This window comes from Neolamprologus brichardi, chromosome 16 (assembly GCF_056152115.1).
Source record: "Neolamprologus brichardi isolate AB-2024 chromosome 16, ASM5615211v1, whole genome shotgun sequence".
Lineage (NCBI taxonomy): Eukaryota > Metazoa > Chordata > Actinopteri > Cichliformes > Cichlidae > Neolamprologus > Neolamprologus brichardi.
In genome coordinates, this window is record NC_142119.1 from 21,586,671 (window position 1) to 21,612,390 (window position 25,720).

The 25,720-nt window shown below is 39.3% G+C and overlaps 1 protein-coding gene across 1 annotated transcript in view; it reads left to right on the forward strand.

Annotated features, from left to right (window-relative positions):
• Positions 1-22,482, forward strand: part of nalf1b (NALCN channel auxiliary factor 1b) — an 89,298-nt gene extending 66,816 nt beyond the window's left edge. The window contains exons 2-3 of the mRNA XM_006788335.2: positions 14,589-14,760; positions 17,016-22,482. Of these exons, the coding sequence (XP_006788398.1) occupies positions 14,589-14,760; positions 17,016-17,317 (474 nt within the window). The 3' untranslated portion in view covers positions 17,318-22,482. The remainder of the gene's footprint in view (positions 1-14,588; positions 14,761-17,015) is intronic.
• Positions 22,483-25,720: the final 3,238 nt, after the last annotated feature.

The following is a 25,720-nucleotide window of genomic DNA, read 5'->3' on the forward strand; positions in this document are numbered from 1 at the left end:
TACTGATGAAAAAAAAATCCACACTCACCTCTCTGACATAGTTGGAGCTCAAAAAAGCTGCTAAACAGTTTATGAAGATTAAACTACAACTGGACAATCAACATTTGTGGGTTTAAGCAAAAATATCTGTTTAATTTTTTGTAATTTTGTGTCAAACCAGGAATAAATAAAGTGTGTTTTATCTTATTTCAGCTGCTCACAGAAATACGCATTTGGGCGCTTCCAGGACCTTGAATGCTTAACTCTTTCATGATTATATTCTCTAAGCTATCATTAGAATTCAGTGTAAACTCAGTGCTTTCCCCTGCAGTAGACCTAAAAGCAATGTGGGGGCTGCTCTGTTCTGCTCTCCTCTGCTTTGCACAAACTCTCATTCTCTCCTTGATACAGGGCTGGAGCTCATTCTGGCAGCAGCAATCTGATTAATAAGTAAACAAGCTAGTAATTGGCCTCAATGAAATATTCAAATGATACGGCTGTTTGCTAAAAGGATACTCATTTTGGAATTTCAAGCATTAACCACCCTTGATGATATGACATGTCATTACAAGAATACAGTCTCTGTCTGTTTTTAATTCATGCCCTGAATCCCTGCTACACACACGGTGTAACACCCCTCTACATTCCCTCAGTTATGCTACAGTTTAGAATCATCTTGGGAGATTTTAACTGATGCATCGCTTAAAATTTATTATGATAATGTATGCTGAGGTGTTCTGAGGTATGCACCGTCATCTCCACTCTTTCACCGAAACATACATGTGCACATTTGCCAATGCATGCATTAAATTTCAGCGTTAATCCTTTCATCTGGCGTGTATGTGTGCATGAGTACCCATGTATGCTTGTGTGCCTCTGTGATCTTGCTTTCTGTCTAAGCACAGCATTGCAGAGCACAAGCTGCATACTAACCCAATCATTAAGACATAAATGAGAACATCAGAATCTATCTGCAGTCTCGCACACAGTAGTCCTGAGAGAGAGGCAGAGAGAAGGAGGGAGGTGGGGGGAGGGCTGACCAATTTATCTTCACTCTCTCCTTCCTCCTCTTCTAATGTTTGCATCTCCCCATTTCTCTCTTGCTCTCCCACTTCCTTTCTTTCGCTGACAGATAGAAGCACAGGGGTGGAATGTGGCCTGGTTGAGTATATCAGACTGACTTTCTCCCCGTACTTTTTAGTCTAATTGGGAGAAGCAAAGCAGCTACGTCTAAGGCTTGGCCCAGACGATGCGACCCCATCGGATTCTGCCTTTCCTTTTCTAATTTTGGTCCGCTTTTCAAATGCTGTCCAAATCCTGGCCCAATTTTCTGTCCATATGTGTGATAAAACAATGCCATCTGAAAGAACATAAAACGATGGAGAGCAGTGATGGAGAGGAAGATGGGTACGAATGTTATAGACAGAGAGCTGCCTACTGTATGTGCGAGCCAATACATGTGTGGAGGCTGCGGATGAGGATAATGTGTGAAAGAGAAAAAAACTCAGTGATGTTTTAGCAGATGGCGCACTACAGATGAGAATGGTTTGCAAAAGGAATAAGGGTGTTGCAGATCAAGTTCATGAATAACTAAAGTACAAACAGCCACTGTTGAACCTTTGCTCCGTTAAGACTCTCCACCACTAGACGCAAATCCCAAGACGGCAAAAAAAAGGTGCAAAAATCTGCTCCACACATGTATGTTTGTGTAACTGTGTGTTCATTCATAAACCTGCACAAATACAGTAGGGTTTGTTAACAGGGGATTAGTTGTGCACATGTATGTTACTCTGAAACTACAAGCCTGCAGAGTCGGGTATGCAATGTATTAAAAACACAAGTACACACAGTTACCCAATTTCCCTGCCTCCACTTTGTTTAGGTTTCATTTTATAAATTACAGTTGGCTGTTTCAATACTGTGTTCATGCATGTAACTATCAATGAATGTGGATACACAAGTAATTAACCTTGTTAGTGTCCAGAGGTTGAGTATCAGGGTTTTGCCTAGATTTTGAAATGACAGTATAAAAAAACAAAAACAAAAAAGGCCTCTTGTTACAAGGACATGGGCTTTATATGCTAATTACCATTTGCAGTTAGATCCATAACTATTTGGAGAGTGACAAATCCATGTATTGATATGTCACTGCTAATTCACCGTGGTTTGCAAGAGCATGCTGTTTTGCACTGAGAATAAAATATCCAGTTGAATGACGATTGACACTGAAAGGCGTTTTGGTGTTGCTGAGTTGGCCTGGGCATTCCAGACTGTTGATCTGGTCAACCCTAAAGTTTTTGATATCTCTTCGGTAGGTTTGTTTGAGTTGCCTCTTGCATCTTTCATTTGCATCAACATCTCTGCAACTCATACTGAGAGTGGGGAAAAAAAACAAAATGCCAAGCAAACTCATGGAATCGACTCCAGATTTTATATCTGTTTGATTTTTTATGAAATAATGAGACAACAGGTCTCACTTCACCTGCGATCTCACCAAGGAACTACTTGTCAGCCAACTATCCAATTACTTTTGTCCCACTGAAAATGGGGTGCTATGTATAAATGGCTGTAACTTCTTAACGGTTGATGCAATAATTTTTGTTAAATCCCTTAAATTAAAGATGGAAGTAAGTCTACACCCCAACCACATCTGGAGTGTTTAATAAAAATGGGTCCATTTTTAAACCTATGGGCCTAACTCCTGTAATGAATGTTTTGCCTACATTTACATTTGCCATAACTCATCCACCCACGTGTCCTTTTTATATGAAGCAGATGCAGATGCATAGTTACAATCAGGCCACATGTATCTGAGCTATAAGAGCTCAAAGTAGCCAAGGTTTGGTCCGAATGTGTCTGTACTATCAAGTATATAATCAGATATTTGGATCAGTATCAGATGTTATGATTAAATTAATCCTGCGAGGCTAGTGAAAGTCACCAGCACTTACATCATATTTCACTTTAGCTTTGAGCCCTGCCAAAAGCACAAACGTTTAAAGAATTAGTCCGCCTCACTGATTTGTCCATACGGTTTGTCATGCTGCTAAAGATGCTAGTTTTCCCTGGACTTTCCATCACTGCCATATTTTAGATGTGAACCTGTGTGTGCATGATAACACTTCCATCACATTTTCCATTGCCTGATTTTCTTCTCACTGCATGTGAACAGTGAAAAGCGGTAAGATGCCCACAAAACTGAGCTGATATTTAAATAAGATTTATAAAATGAAATGCAGCAGTGAGTTTTAAAAATCAGTAAAATTTCACTAAATCAACTTTTTTTTTGTCTTTTTAGACTTTTTGTAAATAAATAAATGTCAGGCTCATCAAATCTAATCATGCAATGATTTGCTAATTAGTTCATTTTAACACTGTGAAATTACATAATTTGGATAAGTGGTTCTATCACATCAGTATTTAGTTTAATTGCATTTTAATTTCATTCAATGTTCAATATGATAGCATTTTATTTAATTCACCCTTTAATTTGCTGGCTTTTTTTTAAAAATAAAAACCTTGTTTAATCTATCATTCTTTTCACCTCTGAGTGTAAAAAGGTGTACCTGAATTTGTAAATGTTTACTTCCTCTACTCTGTGTTTGCAAATACATCTTAAAATTATGTAACAAATCAACAAGAAACATATATATATTGTTTTTGTCTTATAGTGGGGGTTTAAGATTGTTTTTTTTTTATTTTTGCTTGATTAAAGCTTGATCATATCTAATGCCAAAAGTGGCATTTGCAGACTGAGGTCTATACAATGCTGCAACCTCTACTGACTTACCTCAGTGACATTATCAAAAACACTCTAAGCTTTATACTAACAGAACTGAAAATATGCTAAAAGGGTTGGATTTTATCCTGGACAATTACCTAAACTCTTTGTTTTGTGTCAACAGCCTTGAATTTGTTGTCCTCGGGTCAAAAATGACCCCTAGGTGTATGGCAAACAAGTGTATGGGAATCCCGAGGACAACACAAGGGTTAGCAAAGTTAAGGGGCAAACCTGCTGTCAGTGCGGCTGGCCTCAGCACATGGCGTGTTTGTGTTTGTGTGATGTACTTTAACAGCAAGTCTTGGTTTCACAGCAGGTTATGACTGGACCAGCCCAGACAAGATGTCCAATAATAACAGCTTCTCGACTGTGTTAGCTGGTCAGCTGCTAATTAAACAGTGAATGGTTCTGATTATCTGCTGTGTACCAAGAGACGCTGTACATGTGTGTGCTTGTGTATGTGTCTGTGTATGCATATAAGCCCTTCACTTCAAAATTGTCTTCATCAATCTAATCATTCTGACTAATTAAAGATGTTTGCACTATGAACTGCTTTCACCTACTCATGTATATTTATACTTAAGCACCTTATCTGCCTTAATTCCAGAACTATTGCCAATTCAGGGTAAACCAGTTAACATAGCATGGATATCTCTGGACAGAACCCAGACGACCCACAGAAAACCCACAGTGGCACATGGAGAAGCTGCAAACCCCATATAAAAAGGTTGCAGCTGACCTGGAGATCCAAGCTGAGGTCCCAGTGCTAACTACTCCCTATCTGTGCCACTTTTCAATTAGTACCTCCTTATGAGAATGTGAACAAACTACATTAAACAAGTGCTTTGCTGTGCAAATAACTATAAAATGTCATTGCTGATTATTGAGTTTGCAAAGTAAAAAGCAAAGCTGTCAAGTCTTTATCTGTATAACTTCGTTTTACTGACCTCGAAACGATTTTATGTGGTACACGGCGCTCGAAAATCTGTCAAATGTTCTAGTACAACTTTGCTAAGCTACGAACCCACACCGCTTGATGGATTGTCGGAGCATTACGGCTATATTAGGCAGGAGCCTCGCGGACTGATACGTACTGTGCTTCAACATAATATTACCATGTTGTGTGTGTATAACCTCTTTTTAAGTTTTGTGAATATTATACATGGTTATGCTGAGGATATGTCGGCCAATGTCCACTGGAAATGTCTTTTGGTTAAACTGCCAGCAAGGAATTTATATTTGCACTGTTAAATTTATATAACTTTAATGCACATAAAAAAAAACAGCTGCTTGTTTAAGTGAAGATATGGTTTGGTTTTTTTTGCACTAATAAATGTTGTGGAGTTGTAAAGTGTTTTGTCTAGTGTCAATTATATCGTCAGTTATATCGTTATCGCAAATTTTCAAATTTTTGGTCATACCGCCCTGCTCTAGTGTGAATGATGCGCCGCAGGTGGATCTTTCCTCTTTAGGCTTCAGGGCCATTATTACACCCAGGTCTAAAAAGCCTGCAACCATAATGCGAGCGGCTAATTTGTGATTTACAAATGTGAGAAAAAAAGTATAATTTGGTCATTTCCAAAATTGGGTTTGAACCACTAAGAGTTGTTTTCACTGGCTCTCAGTGGCTCAGTAGCACTAGAAATGGGCACAAGCTTTTTTTCTGCATTCACAGATGTGCTGAGCAGGCGGCGTCTTTCTTTCTCTAAAGCTCTGTAGGTCTGATGGGAACTGCCTGCTATAAAGGGCATATTTAACAGAAGGAGCAGGATATCTTCATTTTTAGATATGGTGGGGGTTTTATCCCCTCCAACTCTCTGCTTAGAGTTGTTGTGTCATGTGGCCTCTTCATTTACATTTCTGCAGAGTAATAGCCAGCGTTTCTGATAACTTGTGCGGATGTCTCAACATTTTCCTTTACCTTATTCTTCTTCAGTCAACCCCTACCTTTATAGTTGCATTTAATTAAACTCTGTATTTTTTTCTCCTTGGTTGCTTTGAAGAAAGCCTTGATTCCCCCTCCCCCAACCAAATGCACAGATAAGATTCAGTACCACTTCTGAAGATTACTCTCTCCTATCTTTATGACTTTATCTCTTAAGTCTGTGACAGATGAACATGGATGAAATAGATTTGTTTTTATGCAAATGCGACTTGCAATACCTCTCATTTAGTTGCTAAACCTGTGGCTTTGTGTTCAGGTATGCACAGGAAAACACAAGTGTGCTTTTATGTGTCAAGTAGGATACTTGCATATACACTGTGTGTGTCTGTCTGATTTCTGTTCATTTAAATCAACAGAGCTTTAGCTGTAAGAGTAGAAGCTTAACCTTGGCTTCATTTTTAGCCAACCCTCTCCAAAAGCCTGACATGGTCTGGTAGGGTCAGTAGCACCTGTAGGTGGGCAGCGCTCTCATAGCAAGCTGCTGACAACTGTAGTTTATTATATGACACCGCCATTTCTCAATGTCGTTCTCTAAAACTGTTCTCTCATTCATACTTTTTCAACCCTTCTACCTGACTGTGTGTCTGATAAGAGCAAGGCAGAGAAATAGCATGGCAAAGCTGGTTATACAGCGTGTGTCTAAAGGTGAGTGTGCATATATCGGCTATGTCTCTGTTGGCAGCCTCGCACCAGCCACCTCTTCCAGGCCATTTTTCCTCTGGCTGCTGCAGTACACACTGCAGGGGGAAGCAAGAGGGGTAGAGTTAAATAGGATATGGTAAGAGGTTGCATGGATATCAGCAGGAGAGACTGCGGTGTTGCAACAGAAAAAAAAGTTTTTGCTGTGACACCTTGCTGTTCTGATATTGTTTACTGGGATTATTTAAGAACTCTGCATGGGTGCTGATACAGTAATGGGACACCATAGGGACAGAGAGACTTCATAACTGAGTTACAGGTACATACACAAGCATGTAAGCATGGTCTGCTAGAGCCAACAGCAGGCTGCATAACTGCAGTGGGTGTTGATTCATCACTTTCACTCGCAGTAGGCCCATCTTGCTGATAATTATCTCTGTCAAGTTAATTATCAGTGTAAGTGTCAGCATGACAGTGCCGATGAATTACACCCAGATAACCTTGATTAATCAACAAAATGAGTTTTTGGGCAAATGCTTTTTGCATATGGATGTCCTCCCTGTGAAAAATGTCTTCTCAAATTTCCATCCATCTTTATCTCGTCACATCCACAATTTCTCATAGCCTACTCCCCTCCATCACTGTCTCACCTTATTTTATTTTCATAGATTCTTGCTCTTACCATCTGTTTCTAAGACCACTGCTGTCTGCTCATAGTAGGTACAATATATGAAAGCTTTTGTCCTGTCTGAAATACCTGAGCAGTTACTGGATGAATTCCAGTGAAATTGTGTACAGTACACAGGAACACTGCCTATATATGTCTCACGATTGGTGATCCACTGACATTCCTTCTTTTGTCCAATAGGTGTTTTCCCTGTGCCTGATTCAATTCTCTAAGGGTGCTCTGGTTTTGTCTCACAGTCCAAAGACATACATGTTACATTAATTTGTTAACTGATTATTTTAAAATGGCGCAGGTAAACTTGAGTCTTTGTGTTAGCTCTGTGACTGACAGGTGATTTCTGATGGGTGAACTGCCTTCCATCTATTGATGACTGGGTTGAAAGAGTACCCTGCTAGCACACTACCACCATCCATCCATTTATTCACCTTTTTCCAGTGCAGGATGCTAGAGACATATCTCACCTGTCTTAGGGTAAAAGGCGAGGTAGGTAGGCATACTCATATTCACACGTACATTAATGTGTTTGGAGCATGGGATCAAGCCAAAGCACTGGCAGATAACCTATGTAGGCACAGGGAGAACATTCAGACTCCAATTAAATTCCTTCAAAATCTTCACTACTTACATTATACTGCATTCACTCACTGCTGTCCTTTCTTTGTAACCCAATAGAGTTCAGTCTTAATGATGTTTGGATGCAGAGTAGTCAGAAATGTGTACGTGCAAACAATGCAAAAAAACCCTAAAACGTTAACTCAAACCTGTGAGCGGAAAGGTTCCAGATGAAAAGAAGAAAGAAAAAATAGCTTGATAGTGAACCTAGTTAAATAGGCTGAGACATAAATTACTCTGATTGCTTTTCTTTCCACTTCCCATTGGGTCACAGCAAGCACATCTACAGCAGACAGAGAGGGAGACTAGCAAACCTAATGCAGTTATCACCTTAACACACTTACAACGAAAGACTCTTTGCTCAAAAAATTATCACAATTTCTAGCACTGTTCTTATTTACGATGTGTGCGCTGGAAGCTTGGTGATAAATTTATCAAGTTGTCCAGACGCGGCGACGCCCCGATAAACTACCTGAACGGGATCAACTGGGACGCTCGGAAGGTGCAGAGCAGCACCTGACACACTCTTGAAGTCAGTGACACCTTCTGCATGGAATAAATTCTGTCATTATTAATTCAGACACTGCCATGACCGTACCTTTCATTCATTCATTTTTCATACAACCCTGTAGTGCTGCTGTTTTATGATTCAGCGCTCATAATGTGTGTTGTAGTTTTCCCTTTTCACTGAGCATTACGCTTGCATTGAAATATGGCTTATCAAATTTCCTCAGCATAACAGCCTGGTGAACTTTGTACCGTCTGTAGTTTCCTTTTCCTTTTTTTTTTTTTTTTTTTTTACCTCAGCTGCCCTCTCTTTCTCTTTGTTTGAGTGTCTTTATTCTTCCTTTTAAAAACCAAACCTCCCTTAATGTAATACTGTACACCCTTGCTGTGTGGTAATTATGTTACCACTGCAGTCTTCTAAACGAGCAGCCCATATTTAAAAGATATGAGGTGGTGAATTTTGTGTGTGGATGTGAAAATGTGCTTGTACCGTAGTGCGCCCGCCGAAAACAACAAGCAGGTCGTTAAGAAACCAGCCCTTAAGTGTCCGCACAGCCATTCAAATGTAGCATGAATTGAATAGGCTACTCTCTTTGAGTTGTGTGAGTGCTTTCTACTGGGTTTTAATCAACTGATTGTGATGGGGCTTCAGTCTGCTGCCTGCCTTGTTTGTGCTTTTGTGTCACATTCTTGTTGGCTCCTCTAACGCCTTTGCTAACCGTGTCTGTTTATTTAATGTCTTGTCATTCAGATCATTAGTTACGTTATATTTTCTCTACATAGCTGCAACTGACATAGTTTCTATGCTTGCCAGGTAGAGACGCCGCAGGCTAGTCAGTATGCATGCATGAATTAAATCAGTGCACATACAAGGAAACGCACATACTGTAGCATAATAGGAATGCAGTCATATTAGACTGATCATAGATGCGCTTTCTTTCTTTGCAGAGACCATTGGTTTGCTTTACACTGTGTTACATGTTGTTTAACAGATTATATTTGGCATAACCTTTGCTGTTTTACCCTTCAGCTCCATGTTATCATGGGAGTCCCATGAGGCATTGCTGCTGCTTCTGCTAAAGAATATCCTCTATTTGACCCTTTATGGCTCTGACTGCCTCAGTGTCACTTCTTGAATGGACTGCTCATTTCATACAACAATGTGGAAAGCATACTAAAGTAGAAAATGTGCTTGAATTTACAGGATATGGGATTTTTTTTGTGTGGTCTGTATGCGGTATATCGTTTTATTCCATTTAAACTTGAGCTCTAGTTTTTCTAACATATCCAAAGGGAATATGGTGCATTTGTGTTTTATCTGCACTCTTTGTACAGAAAGCTGGAGACAAAATCTGGATGACAATCAATTAAAGCCAGTGCAAAAGAAAGAGAAAAAGATTGTTTCTATAACAATGAGCCTTCACTTGATCTTCATCATAGCTTTGTGCTATTTACTGTACTCCTGTGCTCCCAGTTTGATCAAACATGAAAATAATCCAATTATAAGCTATTATACTGTCCCCAACTGTTCTATTATTGAAGATTAGGATCATTTAAAGTAAATGAAGCAGAAGAGAGGATAAAATGAGAGAGCCTAAATGGAATGAACCAGTGAAAAGCTGGTAGTTGAGTGACAAAGCTGCTCATGAGACCCCAAATATGTTTGTGTGCGTGTCTGCTGCATTGCACTGCTGCTTAAAGAGGAATGTGTTGCAGCAATTTGGTTTGTTGCTACAAGCTCCCTGAGTCTCCCTGTCAGCAGTTCAGCTGCAACCACAAGTCCAGATAAAACATTAAAGACAAGGCACTGACAAGGCAGGGCCATCTGGGGCCACTTAAAACCAATACCACGGGGCAGGCTATAAGGCCTTCCATCAATTACAACCTTATTAGACTAATCGTAATGAAATAATTCAATTCAGGAGACAGCTGAGTCTCAACTCTGCAGATCACCAACAGGCAAGTAAAACAGTGGAGGGGAGGGATCGGCAAAATCACTGAATCTACTATAGTTTCTTTTTCAAATTCTAGAAGCCAATCTTCAGCCTGCTTTGACTAGAAGCAGAATTCACCAAGCGTTGGATTGTTCACCCACTAATAGGGAACATGAGCTGGGTTTAGTGAGACAGGTTAGTTTTACCCTGCTGATGCTGTGTTGTTGCAATAGTAAGGAAAGAAACACAGCTAACTTTTGCTGTGACGCCTCAGTTCTCATACTATCGTTTGTAACTCCAGTCCCTTTAATGTTTATTTTTTTAATTACAAAGAAATATTCAGAGTCATATTTTGTCTTATTTTGTTTCATTTTATGATACTTTCTGCCTCGAGGAGGTGGAGTGCTGTTGCCATTAGGCCAGCAGCATTATAATTCACTAGCTGGATTTAGTTTGTTTTGAAAAAGTAGAGCGTGATTACTTACCATTGTTATTAAAAATTGTGGATACTGAGTGTATTTCTTTTCCCTTGCTTCTTCTTCTATTTCTTCATCTACTTGATTTTGACTTTATTCGTTTAAAATATCCTTGGAACCACAAGTAAGCCTGCAGTCTCAGAGCGAAGTGCTGTATTGGGGTGATACGGTGCTATGAGGTCTTTAAGATCAGATTATCTTGATTATTCGAGCCCTTGTATGCGAAGAGAAGAACTTTAAATTTGATTTTAGATTTAACAGGAAACCAATAAGGAGAAGTTCATGTGGGAAATATGTCCTCTCATTTTAGTCCCTGTCAGTCCTCTTTCTGCAGCATTGAGGATCAACTGAAGGCTTTTCAGAGAACCTTTTAGAACAACCTGATATTCATAAATTGCAATAGTCCAGCTATGTTTTTTGTAAACGTATACCATGACGTGTGTGTTGTGAGACTGTATGTGACACTTGCTCAAAGGGAGATGACGCAGTGAAAACCATTAAAACAGTCTTGAATAAGAGATGTAAAGCATGTGCAAAGTGATGGAAAAAAAATTGAGAGCCAGCTGGCTGACCTCTAACTAACAGCCTGTGATTGAAGAGAAGGCTGTATTTTATTCGCTCCCCAAGGGGACTGAGAGAACACAAAAGTTATATAAAGGACAGAAAGAGTCCATCCTACCACCGTCTGTATTAAGACACTGCTCTCCTTATCGCTTTCACTTGCACATGTCTTCCTTCCACTCTGCGATTTGACATGATAAATTACCAGTCACAGCTCCACTGCAGACTCATAGTTGAGGGAGTAGAGCTCTCACATGCAGCAACAGCAGTAGGCTGCTCTAACTGGGACTGAGTGCAAATGGACATGACTGTGTGGCAAAGGGCCAAAGCGTGCCACATTTGCCACATCTCCTGCGTTTCTGGCAGCTGTTCTGCTGACTGATGTGTTTAGAGGTCTCCATGTATGTGTTGGTATCACCTAGATCTAACCTATTCTGCTGTCCTTTGTCTTACAAATAAGCTATACTATACTTTATACTATACTTACTATACTTTTCTTCTGAAGGCACTTCAGATGGTGCCGCTCCTTCGCTGGTGCTATACATTCTTTAGTTTTTGATTTCGCTTCATGTTTGGGATGCAGTGCAAATGACCAGACAGACCTTGACTTTAACATTGTTTTTTCAGATTCTACTGAGTAGGGAAAATGTATCATGAATACCAAAAGAGACACTGCTTATCATTCATTGCCTCTTACATTGTTAATGTAATGTGATACATCGCTGAATGAGAGGCAACCTGGCATCCAGTTTATCTTTATCTCTCCACACTGGCAGCTACAGGATGAACAACTAGAGGTTCTTCTAAGGTTGTTCTTTCAATTTAGGCTGTCTCAACTGTTTGTGTCTTCTAATGCCATCCACGACTGGCTTGATGATGTTGACATCAGGTCTCTCCGGGGGCTGTACCATCTGTCACTGGACTCTTTGGTCTTCTTTTCTCTGAAGATAGACCTTCATGACTTTAGTGTGTAAGCAAATCTAAACTGTACAAAAAAATATGCACATTCATTTAAATGCACATAAATTTGCATAAAATGTGTTATTATATTAGAAATATTAGCTTAATGTGTGCAAGATAGGACTGAAGGTCACGTGCCCATATTTTTGCTGCTCTACCAGGTGACAGAGAAGGACAGTGTGTGTGTGTGTGTTTAAATAGTGTGTGTGGTATCAATGAAAAAACTCATGCTGTAAATATAAGTATTACTGCATAGTGTCTATGAATGTGAACATATTCACCAATACTTACATCTCAGTCTGAAATATGCATTGCAAATGGTGGAACCATCCGGGCTTTTTAAATCATGTTATTTCTGATTCAACATCATTATATTGCGGATTGTATGTTTTAACTTAAAAGAATATTTGAGCAGCAAACAAAATAATCTCTTCTCACAACAAATGCGACATTCAGACTGATGCTAATCCCCCCACCCCAAGTATGAAATATTTGCTAGCTTTATTTAAACAAGGGCAATGTTGGCGCATGTTTTTCCTTTTGTTGTTTTTTATTTATTTATCTTGAATTGATATTAATATTCACACCAAATTTGTAAAATATTATTCAGGTTTAGCAGTTACCTCAGGCAGCCCCTTAATTGAAGCCAACAGCATGGCCTGTCAGGGCACGAACACTGGACACTCTGAGGATGTCCTTTGCTGTCTGGACACAGGATGTTAGCAGCAGATCCTTTTGGTCCTGTGCACATCAGGCTCTGGGTCTTTGTGAATCTTTCTTCGAATCATTCTGAGTGTGTCATGGTGCACTGTCCTGCTGAGGGAGGATGCTGGTGTCAGGGAGTGCCATTCCCACTGGGGCTGGGCATGCTTGATCTACAATACTGTTATTCAGCTGGGAAACCAGGTCTTTCTGTAAAAAAATACAATGTAGTGGAACAAAACGGCAAATGTTTTTCAGCCAGCAGTATTGTTCCTGATTGGACTGAAAAGGACATTTTAATTGGCTAGTGTTCATCTGTATATCTAATTAACAGTATATTAGCTAATATATATCACTTTTGTAAAGCAGATATTAGTCATATTAGGTATATTTTCTTGTTATTCACAACACACTCTTTACTGTTAATCTGGATATATCACAAACAGGTGTATACCTACACCTATACATACAGGCACACACACACACATACATACTGGCAACATGTAAATATTCTGTCTGCATGGACAAGTGATATGATCTGTGCTTTGGTGCACTGCTTTTAGGTGTGATGATTAGTGCACAGCAGGTGCTAGCTTGCCTCATAGTACCTGGAGTGGTGCTGCAGGAAATACCATCTAATTGCTGCAGGTGATAATACCACACAATGAGGCGACCGACTTATCACATGAAAAAAAAGATAAAATAATGTGCTAGGCAAATCATTTTTCCCCACTTGTGCACTTGTTGAGCAGAGAAAATGGGCGAGAACATTTTTACCAATGCCAATGCAAAAGCATCATATAATATAAGGCTTTGACCAGATTCCATGTATTTGAGCTAACCCGAGAAGATGACTACTTTACACTGTGGCTCGAAAACAGGAGTGTTTTTGCGAACCGATTTCTATCAACCGTGTTTACAAATAATACCAGTTTTTAGCTGCAGAACGACTGATCAGAGTCAGTTAAATCAACCCTGATTATACTCTCTCTGGGTTAAGTGCGTGCAAGGCGAATGAAAAACGTTATTATCAAAGGAGCTCCATCATTACAGTTCGCCATAGCAACAGGTAAATGCAAAGCAGACCCACCATTTTCATCCAGCGTTAGGTGTAACAAAGCAAATTTATCTTTTAAAAAAATGTTATATTATTACATTCTTTTTCAGTACGGTTCACATTTAGCACACTTGAATTTCTTGAACTGTAAAAAAAGGCTTTTATATAGTCAGTGCTATAAACAGACACATGGTGTAACCAATCCAAATATTGTACAGGTAGTGGTAATAGCCATGCTATTTTGTGTTAAAGCTTGCTGGTGATGGTCCTACAGTTGGCACAATATTTGAATTTAAGCATGCATGTTATCTTTTTTGTTTTTAATGGAGCTCAAATATTTTAAAAGGTATTCATCTGTCTGCTGTCCTGTGGTGCTCTACTTAAAGACCGCTCGCATAAGAGCAGTTAAAGGTGCAGTTTCAGTGCAGAGCAATACTCAATTTCAACATAACTGGACAAATCTCAGTATTGACTGACAAAGTGATGACTGCCCAGCAACAACTAAATTCAGCACAAACAGTGGATATCAGGATCGCCAGGATATCTGCTCATTCCCGTGTGGATCAGTAGATGTGGAGGTCATGATGATTCACATCAATGCAAGCGTGTGAGCGTGTGTGCGTGTGTGTGTGTGTGTGTGTGTGTGTGTGTGTGTGTGTGTGTGTGTGTGTGTGTGCGTGTGTGTGTCATCCAGCAAAAGCCTTACTAACTCATCAATATCCTCTCACCTCTCTGTCTTCCACCTAGATGGTTTATAAGCCTTGGCTGTGTTCTCAGTACTTCCAGACCACCCAGATGCACTGCAGCAATCGAATCCCCTGTGGTCAGTACTGCCTGGAGGTGCAACAGCGGTGCCCCTTCGTCCTGCCCGACAATGATGATCTCATTCACGGAGGCAGCCCCAGTTTTATATGCACAGGTACAAAATAATCATTGTGCATTTGATATATTGTCGTGTTTGTAATTTTATCCTGTCGGCTTAAGCTTTAAGGTGCTCAGTGAAATTTTGGGCTAAGGTATTGCTATTCTGGGATTCAAAGCCACACATCAATTTCCTCTAACCTCCCACCTACTTCATTTACCGCAGGCCACGCTATCAGCTTGATTACAATGAGTAAGCACATGTGGTTAGCGTTTCACTCAGTAATCCTTCAGGCACACAGCCACAGAAGAACAGGCAGAAAACACGTATGAATTTACACTTACAGGATGTTCTGACTGATCATCAGACTGACAGGGAGATACACCATAACAACAAATTGCTGCCAATTACTCATAGCTCCAGAAGGCAGCGGCACATTACAGCACTGAGACAATAGGTCCATATGCTCCGTCTGTCCTGCACAATACAAGGCGCTTTAAATGCGTCTCAGTGAAAGTATAAGGTGCTTTCATTTGTGAGACGTGAATGTACCGGAGCCATCCAAAGGGGTAAAAGTGATTTGCATTTCCATGTCTTTGGGATTTTAAAGCAAAGCACGCTGATGTTTCAAAATGTCGTCCACTGGAAAAAATGCCAGATTCTGTTTACTGGTCCTGATCGGTGTTTGCAGCAGCAGGGTTTAAAAAAAACAGCAGATGAATGAGAGTGCTTAGTTGACCAATCACCGACAGTCTCTCATCCTTCAGAAACTGCTACCTCCTGAGTAGGCACAGGAACTGTCTCACCAGAAACTGAGAGCCTGTTTATTCTGTTAGAAAGACCGAGTTCCTGAGAAGATTCTAGTGGGGGGGAAAACACGTTTATCACTAGTGTGTGTCAATACCGAATGCACTTTCTATTAATGCACTGCTCTAAATCATAATATAATAGCTAACCATGTCAAAATAGCACTTTTTCCCCACATACTGCTGTTCAACAAAAGTGCATTTTGTAAGAATTTTAAATCAGAACCTTTTATTTCACTAACTTGTGTATATTATGTTAATGCAAATACAAACTGAAGATCTACATGGATATTTAAGGTCAAGCTATCTAAGAGCTAACAGGGATCTAGCTGCCTTACATAAAACTAATGACTGAAACGTAACCAGAAGCCCTCGAGTTGCTTCAGTTTAACTAGAAAACCCAATCAAAAATTAACCAAGCAGAACCTAATTTTTAGTCAAATCACCTCTGGTTCCCATGACTGCAGCATAATGTTGAGGTATTGACAGGAACAAATACTGAAGATAATCAACCAGTAGTCTCTGATTCTTCTCTGTCACGAGTGACAGATGCCCCAAGATGCCAAAAGTTCAGAGGATTAAAGCATGATGCACTTTTCTTTGAACACAACTCTATGTGGGTTGAGTCCCCACTGGCATTATATGTTGATGCTGCCCTCTGGTGGTCATGTTGAGCATGAGGTTACTTTACAACAGAGGCAAATAAGCTGTAATGAATCAGTTGCCAGTTTGTGCCAGTTTTTACTGAGACATATATGATTATAAAGAACAATCAATATGGCCGTTTTTTTCACAGTAAATTCAAACCAGTATTCTTTTCTTTTCATCGTCAATGTGTCTTATAAAAAGCCCAACATCAGTAACATGTAAATTTTCTCTCGCTCTATTTTTTCTCGTCCCCTTCAAAAACAATTTATTTGGAGAAATTTTTTTAAATATACTTTACATATCTGTTAAAAAGAAAATAGTATGCTCCTCAAACAGCTGGGAACTGTATTATTTATCTATTTATCTATTTATTTTTGCTGTGGCTTAATAAATTAGAAGTTAATAATACACATTCAGTAAATATTTTTGGATGCTGGCTAATAACTACATTTTTTGCAGTAATGAGTATTTATGGATCCAGAAGAGTTTATGGACTTTTTTTCTTACCAGAGGCAGCAAATAAAATATGTGCTCTGTACAGCGGGAGTGACTGATTATAGGAGAGGGTTATACCTTCTGGAGCTCTTTCAGTTTCATCTGCTGTGTCTTTGCATTGTATATCCATATGTGTGTCAACTGTAATCCAAAAATGGGGGCTTTGTCAGAGACAGGCAGTAACTACATTGTTCCTCTTCTTGCAGGTAGGTTGCAGACAGGAAGCAGCAAACATTTTTTCTTTCTTTTGCTTTAGAAAAAAAAGCAAAAACAAGTATGAATTTATTAAAAATGCTACACAGAAAAGTGCATTTCTCACTTTTTTTTTCTTTACACCCCTCCCACCCCAAAAACAACCTCCAGGGCTGCTGGAAGACTATCCATCAGGTGTGGACCCAGATGCAGAGTGCTGTGACGTACGGTGGTACTTGAAAGCAGACGACCGTTCCCGGGGGACCCTGAAAAGAACTCACCCACCATGCCAGCACCGTACCTCCCTCAGCTCCTCAGCAGCCTGCAGACTGTGTAACAGCCGGCTCAAACTCTGCCTGCTGGTCCTTGTCCTCCTACACACTGTTGCCAGCCTCACAGCATCCCACAATGCAACAGGACTGGGCCTCCCCACCATCACGCCTCTGGAGGAGAGCCCTGCCAACGAGGAGTGATAGAGCTGCCAGGAGAAGGTGAGGTTGTTGGGGTGGGGGATTCCCTCACCATGGCAACCGATGTGGAAAAATACAGCCACAGCTGTGCGAGCGGCTAGAGCTGTACGCCTGTGGACATCCTGCAACGCTTTTTGGCAAATGGAAAATGTGGGACGCTTTGATATTAAAAGACACAGGAATCAATCAAGACAAATGAATAACTAAACAAACAGACATACCGCGGGGTTCAAACAGTCCCTTCTGTAGGGAAAGGGGACAATGCCACAGCCTTTGTTGAGAGGGAAGGTCAGCTTCCTCGTGGCTGAGTTTCTCTCACTACGCTTTTTTACACTGTGTTCCAATTATTGGTTTCTGTTGCACTGGCTAACTATGGAATAACACAATCATATTCACTTTTTAATGTTCATCCTTTGTTTCTGAGTCTCTCATAGAGGAAGGAAATGTGTCTGCCTCGAAATAAGACAGACAACGTGTAAAGAAAAAGAGGAATATCTTGCAAGTTTGTCTGTGTGTGCGTTTTCTAGATTTACTTGTGTGCGTGTGAGCATGTGTGTGTAAGAGAAGGAGTGTGTGTTGCGGACACAAAAGTCTACCTAACAGGCTGGTACAGCAGATGATTTTTATGGAGGCCCCCTCAGATGTCACTTAGCTCTGCCATGGTGTTTTGATGGCCACAATCTCATTAAACACCACTGACTTTTTTGAATGTGGTTCTGATGTCCATAATAAATACAGTGTTTAACGCAGGTTTACATTTTCCCCTTAATTTCTTTTGTGAGATAACATTGACCCATTAATGTTGCTTTTAAATCCAAAATAGCAAAACCTGGCATTAGAAACCAGGACAGGACAGACGTTCTGTTTTTCCAATGCTTTAAATCTCAGATGAACTCTTTTTAATACAACGTGGGTCTTTTTACTACCTTTGACCATAATTCCTTATTTTTAACTATTCAGTCTAATAGGTTTGATCAAATATAAAATGTAAAATTTAGGCCATATGCATATGCACGGTTCTTTGCATTTAGATAACTGTCATGAAGACTTCAGGTGCCAAAGAAATGGATTAGAAAATGTGCTTATCTGCTCTCCGTTGTCTTTGTTACCTCAGCAAATGTTGTAGCATCATTACTACTAATTGTCATCTTGACGAATAGAACCGACTGTCAAAACTACAAAAATGAAATCCAATTTGTGGTGAGCCAGATGAAAGCTTTAGGTTCCTATTGTGACAGGGCTGAGCCATGTGGACAAAATTTACAAATGATTACAATTTTAAAAGGTTAAAAGTTTTTTAGGGGTTACTTCCAGGATTTTGGATCACTGGATTTAAAATCATCATGTTTTTAATGCAGGGAAAATATTAAGTAAACATGAGCTGTTGTCACACTTTCACTGCAGCGATGAACTTCTCTGGACATCCGGTTACGGGGCTGCATGCAGAATGCAGATGTTCTCATTAAATAGTTCTTAACCTGTCGTAACATTGTCTGGAGTTAATGTGTGAAAATGACAACAGTGATTCTAGTAAAGCAGGGTGGCGAGTGAAAAGTTCATTTTTGTCAGCTTTTTATAGTGGATGTAAACATGATAAATTATTATACCTGGAAAAATGATCACCTTTGTTAGTGTACACAAAACTGTAAGATTCAGAGATCGGGCAATTTTATCTCACAAAATGAAATTAAGCCTATGCTTGTCTTAATCAAGGATATTATTTCTTATTCTAAACATACTCCTCTTGTCAGCAACATGGCTGAGCAAAGCTGACTGATGCTGGGATAAAAAAAACATTAGATCAGTATATTTAGCACTGTTAAACCAGACATAAAAAGACTTGCTCTTTTTTAAGGTGCCATCCAGTCAAATAGTGTCTGCAGCATACAAACAGCATTTATTTTGAAGGCCGCTCCTTTCCCCTTAAGCCTTGGATCGGCTTCTTCACCTTGACGTGGGTTCATAATAAAAATGTGACAGAAATATGACTAATAAATCACTCTATGCTATGAATACTACTTGAAAACAAAAACTCAATTTGCTGTTTGCCCCTGAACCAAAACCTAACCTCAGGCTTTTTATTCAAAGGAAACACAGTGACTGGATGTTACCTTTAATGACCTTTAGTAATTTGTAAACTATAATTCCCATGCAATTATAAAAAGGATAAAATGTCAACATCTCATTAGGCACGGTAGCTCACTACCTGCAGCTACTCCGGTTTCTTACATTGTATTCCTGCTCCCCAGCCCCTTGTGCTGAGCTGGTCCCATACGACACACAGACTGACATTCCCCATCTGATTACCACAGCGCAGTTCTGACGTTTCTGTTGAATCCAAATGTGTATTACATGAACTGCATGTGGAGGCGCTGCAAGGTTATGAAAGCCTCTTTTGTTGATTGTCTTCAGCCCCACTCCCTGAATGCACCACGTCTTATCCCAAATCGGCTCCTGTAGCATGCCCACTGTCTTGTACTTTCTCTCCTGACATGTCAAACTCCTGTCTCATTAAGTAAAGGGCTTATTAAGATATACAGATCAAACGCCATCAAAACAGACATCAAGCACATTCAAAAAGGTTGCATCCAAATTGTTAGTAGACAAAAGGTAAAAACCTGGCTCATTTATTATTACTGTTATTGTTATTATTTTGAACTCATGCGGTTTCAGTACAAAGGTACTGGCTGTTACTGGAACGGCTGTTACTGGAAAGCAGAAACAGAAACAAACACAGAGAGAGGAGCATGCCATTGTTTGTGTTTGCACCATTCACATTATCTGTGATCATGTAGGTCTGCTGACACTTTGATTTATAAATGTTGACCTGTGTGTGAAAAGAGAGGAATGGTTTGACCTTAAGGGCTGACTTCTTCTTTTGTTTCTGGTTTTATTTTTTGTCTCTTTGATGAACAAGGCTGTGAGATCAGGTACCTGGTAAATATGAGCAGATAAACAGCTTTTTCTGGATGAATTTTTCCCCCCACTCTCGAATATGTTTATTACTTATATGAGATGTCCAGTCTGATATCTGATGTCAACACCTTTATTATTAACCTTATATGAGGATTTAAAATTCATCATTATTCACACAATTTCTATATAATAAGTATATTGGCTTATTTTGGCACTTACTGTTTAGACCCTGCCCCAGTCTCATTACCATTGCTGCTTGCATGAAATGCATACATAACTGTTTCATGGTCATGTGGCACGGCACACCCATGCCCATCATAAATGACTGCTTCCGGTTTCAGAACAATGCTGCTATACCATTGGCCACCACTAGATGGCAATAGATTTATTCGTTTCCACTGACACTTCTGCTAAAGACCTACCACAAAAGGTCTGACAGATACACGGAAACCAGGAAGGCAGAGCTCCATGTGTGCTGCTGCTGTGTGCTCTTCTTTTGTTCTTATACATAGATGTAGGCTAATGTCTCTGAGTCTCTTTGGAGAGCTCATTTGTGTTTAAATGACCTCGTGGCAGTGGGACAGATGTGGCAAACCACAGCTGTCTTTCACCACACAGGGTCTTGCGACATTACCTATCTGATATTAGCTGCAGTCCTGAAGCATGCATTTTAGTGTGAAATCAGCACAGTGATTGCACAGTAGAGTGTGTAATAACTGTGTCATTGCCCCAAAACAGACTCAGAGTATTATTTGCATTTTTTCTTTCTCGTCTTAAGGAAATATTTCCCCCAAATTTCCATAACATGAAATGCAGTACAGGATGTGCAGACAAGGCCAGGCAGCGGTTAATGGTGCCCAAGCATAAATAAATAAAATTTAAAATACAGCATGACATAGTGCTTTTCATAATGACACATAATGGACATAAGAAAGGATACAGGGTCTGCAAGAAATGCTAGCAATACATAGATTGCCCTGCAAGTGTCATGCGAGCCTTGTCACAAGCACACGTAAGAGATGAGTCCACCTTGAAGTGTAATATGTTCAGCAGATTGTGATTTCATCCTGCCGTTAATGGCCGGCGGTCATGCTGCGATCCAGCAGCCACCAAAAGCCAACCGGCGGAGACGCCTATTCGATAAACCTGCTTTCAGAAGTCACGCAGAGAACATGTTTGCTTTACACGCAGCAGAGCATCCTGACTGTGGTTGCATGGGTGCGAATGCTGTGCATATGTGTTATCCATCACACGCCTTCACACATGTTTGCACCAGGTATGGACATTTCTGTGTGCAAGATTACTTCCAAAAACAAACAGAAAAAGAATTAGATTTGACTGATGTAAATCTCTGATTTGACTTTTGTTGGTAATGCAGGCTTGCACGCAACAGTTACTCTGTGATAATTAAATTTTTTTGTATGTATTGGTTTGTCAAATTTTTTACTGCATTGTAATGAGAAGAAATTGTGTAGGGTCTTATAGATTCAGACTAGATCCCAGACAATGGTCTGTAGCGATCATAGGTTACGGTCTGTCACGTTCCATTACACACTGACGTACAAAATCGAATTTTGTGTTTTACCCCTGCACATATAGAGTATTTATGCCTCTTGCCCTTACCACCCTGTGCACCTGCCACTAAATAATATGTACACAAATATTGTCCTCTTTCACTCTTTCTCAGCCTCTCTCTGTTTTCACAATAGTTCTGTTCTCTATCCTGTGGATCTATGCAGAAGCCCATTCCTTTTTTTGGTTGTAAATATGTTCCCTAGTATGCTGAACAATGTATGTCTCTCCTTGTGTACTTTGAGTTGATGTCATGCTGTTACTTTCTTCTTCTTCTTCTCCTTCTTCTACTTCTGATCCTTTTTTTATTTAAGCGTCTCAGATCATTGATGTTAAAAGAGAGTGTGGTGAGGTTTAACCAATAGACTTGTCCTCAGCTTTGCAACCTTATTGTGAAAGGTTGTGGCTTTGTGTGTGCATAAGTGAATGATTTATGATTATAGAGATGATAAAGGTTCAAAGGCATATAGAAATATCATTGCGATTATGATTATTATTATTACTATTATACTACCAGTATATTGTAATATTATAGATGCTTTAGTTCAAGTAACTTCTTTAATTTTTCTACAAACAACTTTGATGAAATGATTTATAAAACAGTCTCACAAGTCATGATCTTTTCGAAAAGTATGAAAACTACTGCTACAATGATTAAAATTGTGTTCTGATGAAAATAAATACAGACATATAATCTGTTCCTCTGTGGTGCTTTTGCATGATGTGACTTGCTTCCAATCAATGTACAAAAGTAGTGGTGAACACGACGCACTGACCATACAAAACTCATATTCAGGATTTCATAAAGACATAAAGACATGTTTAAAAAAACAAGGACAGTAGGAGAAGCAAAAAACACGAGTTAACATCTAAAGTTATTTCCGAACAGGCAGTTTCCACAACCTTTAAGCTGACAACACTGGCTGCAATAACAGAACTTCGCTGGAAAGTAACAGTGCTGACAGCAGCTACCTTGGCAGCACTCTGCTCATGTGTGCAGCAAAGGATATGTACACTGCTTAAGTTAATGCTACAGCTGCCCTCAGTGAATAGCATCAGTAATTTTCCAAATTGTTTTTATGTTTCTGTAATGGTAATCCACCAAAATGCATAAGATCTTTCATTAAAGTTAGATTTTAAAGGGTAAAATATAACTATTTTTGTTACCCATGAATTTTCACATTTACAGTTTCACATAAAAGCAGAAAAATTACAAAAATATAACAAAACATATATTGGGACATAAAGTGTGACTATAGTGTGTTATTTTACTAATAAACAACAATCAAATGTTTTGTTTTAAAGAACTTTTTGACAGATTTGTAAAATATTTCTGTTTTCATTTTATGACAAGTGGTCTAAGAAATGTATTAAGCTTTTTGTTTTGAGTCTCATAAAAGAAAAAACACATTTATATCATAAATGAAATAAAATCAAATCCAGTATTGTACGAAAACAGAACAAAAATCATTAGAAAAAAAATTGATTATGCCAGGAAAATGTTATGATTCTCTACCATAATTGTTTAGCACATAAGGCCAAAGTAAAACTCATATAAAATCTAAAATAATGAAAATAAGTTAAATGTTTTGCACAATTTTGTTTTATTAGTCATAATTTTTTATAAACATAATTTTTGGTTATTTTTAGCAGTTGCTACACATTCCTGTGCCACAGTATTGCTTAAACATGCAGTTCCATTTATAACCTTGAGATGGCAGTGAAAGTACATTAAATGTAGCTTATGTGGTCATATATTAAACCCAAGAATAGAAAAATAGAAAAAAAATAGAAGGATAACCACAGGGATCATGAATGAATGCTTTATGGAGATTTAGTCACATCAGAGATGAACTGTACATATTATCACTTCAGCAGAGAGGTGGGTTTGTGTATTTATCTGATTAGAAATACAGCACATCATTTAAATTCTGTGCATCGAAGGTGAAAGTTATGGCAGAGGAGTGGATCCTTTTTCCTATTACACATTATGAAACTGCTGACCAAGAACCAGTGAGGCCAGTAAGATCAGTTGCATACACACTCACCATTAATAATTAATGTCGCAGCACATGCATTTATTCAGCTGCTTACTGAGCATCAGATATTACAGCTCCCCTGAATTTGAATGATAATGTGCTATACTCTGTAAGGGAACTCAAAGGTGTTTGGATTAATATTTCTTGTGGTCCATGAACTATATCACATTATGTGAACTGAATTATTGAGGGTCACTGAGAGCCATTGAGATATATTGCCTACAGACAGTCTCAGAACTCGGTGCTATGGTAATGGAGGATTATAAAGCTAAAGAACAATAACAAATGGCATATTCTTGTTTACCTTCTGCTCTGTGCCACAGGCCCTTCCATTTTGGATTAAAGCCCTCATTTCTATTTCAGCTTGTTGGGGGGGATGAAGTGCTCAGCGGACTAATCCTCAACTAACCCGCCAATAGTCTGCATCCAATATTCCACCTGTCATTCAAACCACAGCCTCTGTGTGTCTGTGTGGTATTAAGAGGCCACGTGGTTTTAAAATAGAGGTTGGTTGCTGGATTTAGTGATAAATGTAAAGTTTAATGGATATCTGATTTTTAAATCCTCAGAGAACATTTCTAGTTTTAGTGTGTGAGACCTTGAAAGAATTGTGATACCTGTGTGTTGTGATATATTCACCAACAGAGGTCAGCACAATGCTGCTGTTAGAGGAAATGTAAAGTTCTCCAAAAACGTATAACCAATCAGAATGGCTCATCCAGTCTATCAACCCTCTGAAAACTCCACATGGCCGTGTTTCAGGAATTAGCACTCCAAAAAAGTAGCAGCAAATATTTTTCACCTCTAATTAGTGATTAGTAAGATTTCACGTCCTCTATTCCTGCCAAAGGTACAATAGCCACAAGAGGGCACTGTCACGAAACATACGTACACTATGGGTCATAATCACTTTTGTGCACAAATGAGGATTAACAAGAGCCGACCAGCTCTAGTTTTGATTTAACATCACTGTATGTATCCTTTATGCAGGTGTGAGAGCCCTCTGTTAAATGCAGACCTTGTGTGTGCGTGATTCACAATATTAAAGCTTATAAAGCGCTTATGTAATCGTCGCTCGTAACAGTTTTAAGCCAAGTCTGGGCACATCCTGCTGTGTTTTTTTTTTCCTTTTACTTATTTTTAAAACACAGTTTGTGTACTGTCTAAATTCAGGTATTAAAAAAGAGGGGATGGGAAGGGAAGCAACATTAGGAATACGAGGATTTAAGAGAGATGATCTGCCTGAGAGGAAATTGTAGCAGCTCATTCATATCCGTGCTGACATATGGAAAAGTGAAGCTCTTTATGCTGCTCCACTGATCTGCAACAATTCACTGTTTTGAGGGTTGAGTAAATAGTTAAACTATTAAGTGAACCCTAATTAATTAGCAAAGCAGACTGGCCCTGTGTTATAAATACTGCTTATCCGTGAGTAACATTTTGTTAAGTGTCAGTCACAGTATAAAAAAAAATCTCCCCTGTTTCTCTTGAGGTGCTTCCAACTCAAGGCCTGTTTGGCTTTTAGTTCCCCTGGTCAGGGACCCCTGGACTGGTCACCAGTGAAAATGTGTATTCTGTGACCATTTGGGGAATGGCTGCAAGTTCCATGCATGACATTGGTTGCAACTACCTATAGCGTGTTGCAGTGAAACACCTCCTTGCAGTTGCTATGCTGACAACTTGATTGCCACAGTCACCAGTAGTTAGCATGGAATACACTGACATGTCTGCAAATATCTGCTAAAACTAGCACAGTGGTAGTTACACTGTGAAAAGTAGCCTGCAACCGCTTGCTAACTGTGCATGCAGGGTGTATATTTTTTTTTTGCCTGTGTGACTGAGGCATTACTCACAAAGTCTTGATGCGTGCTCAATCATC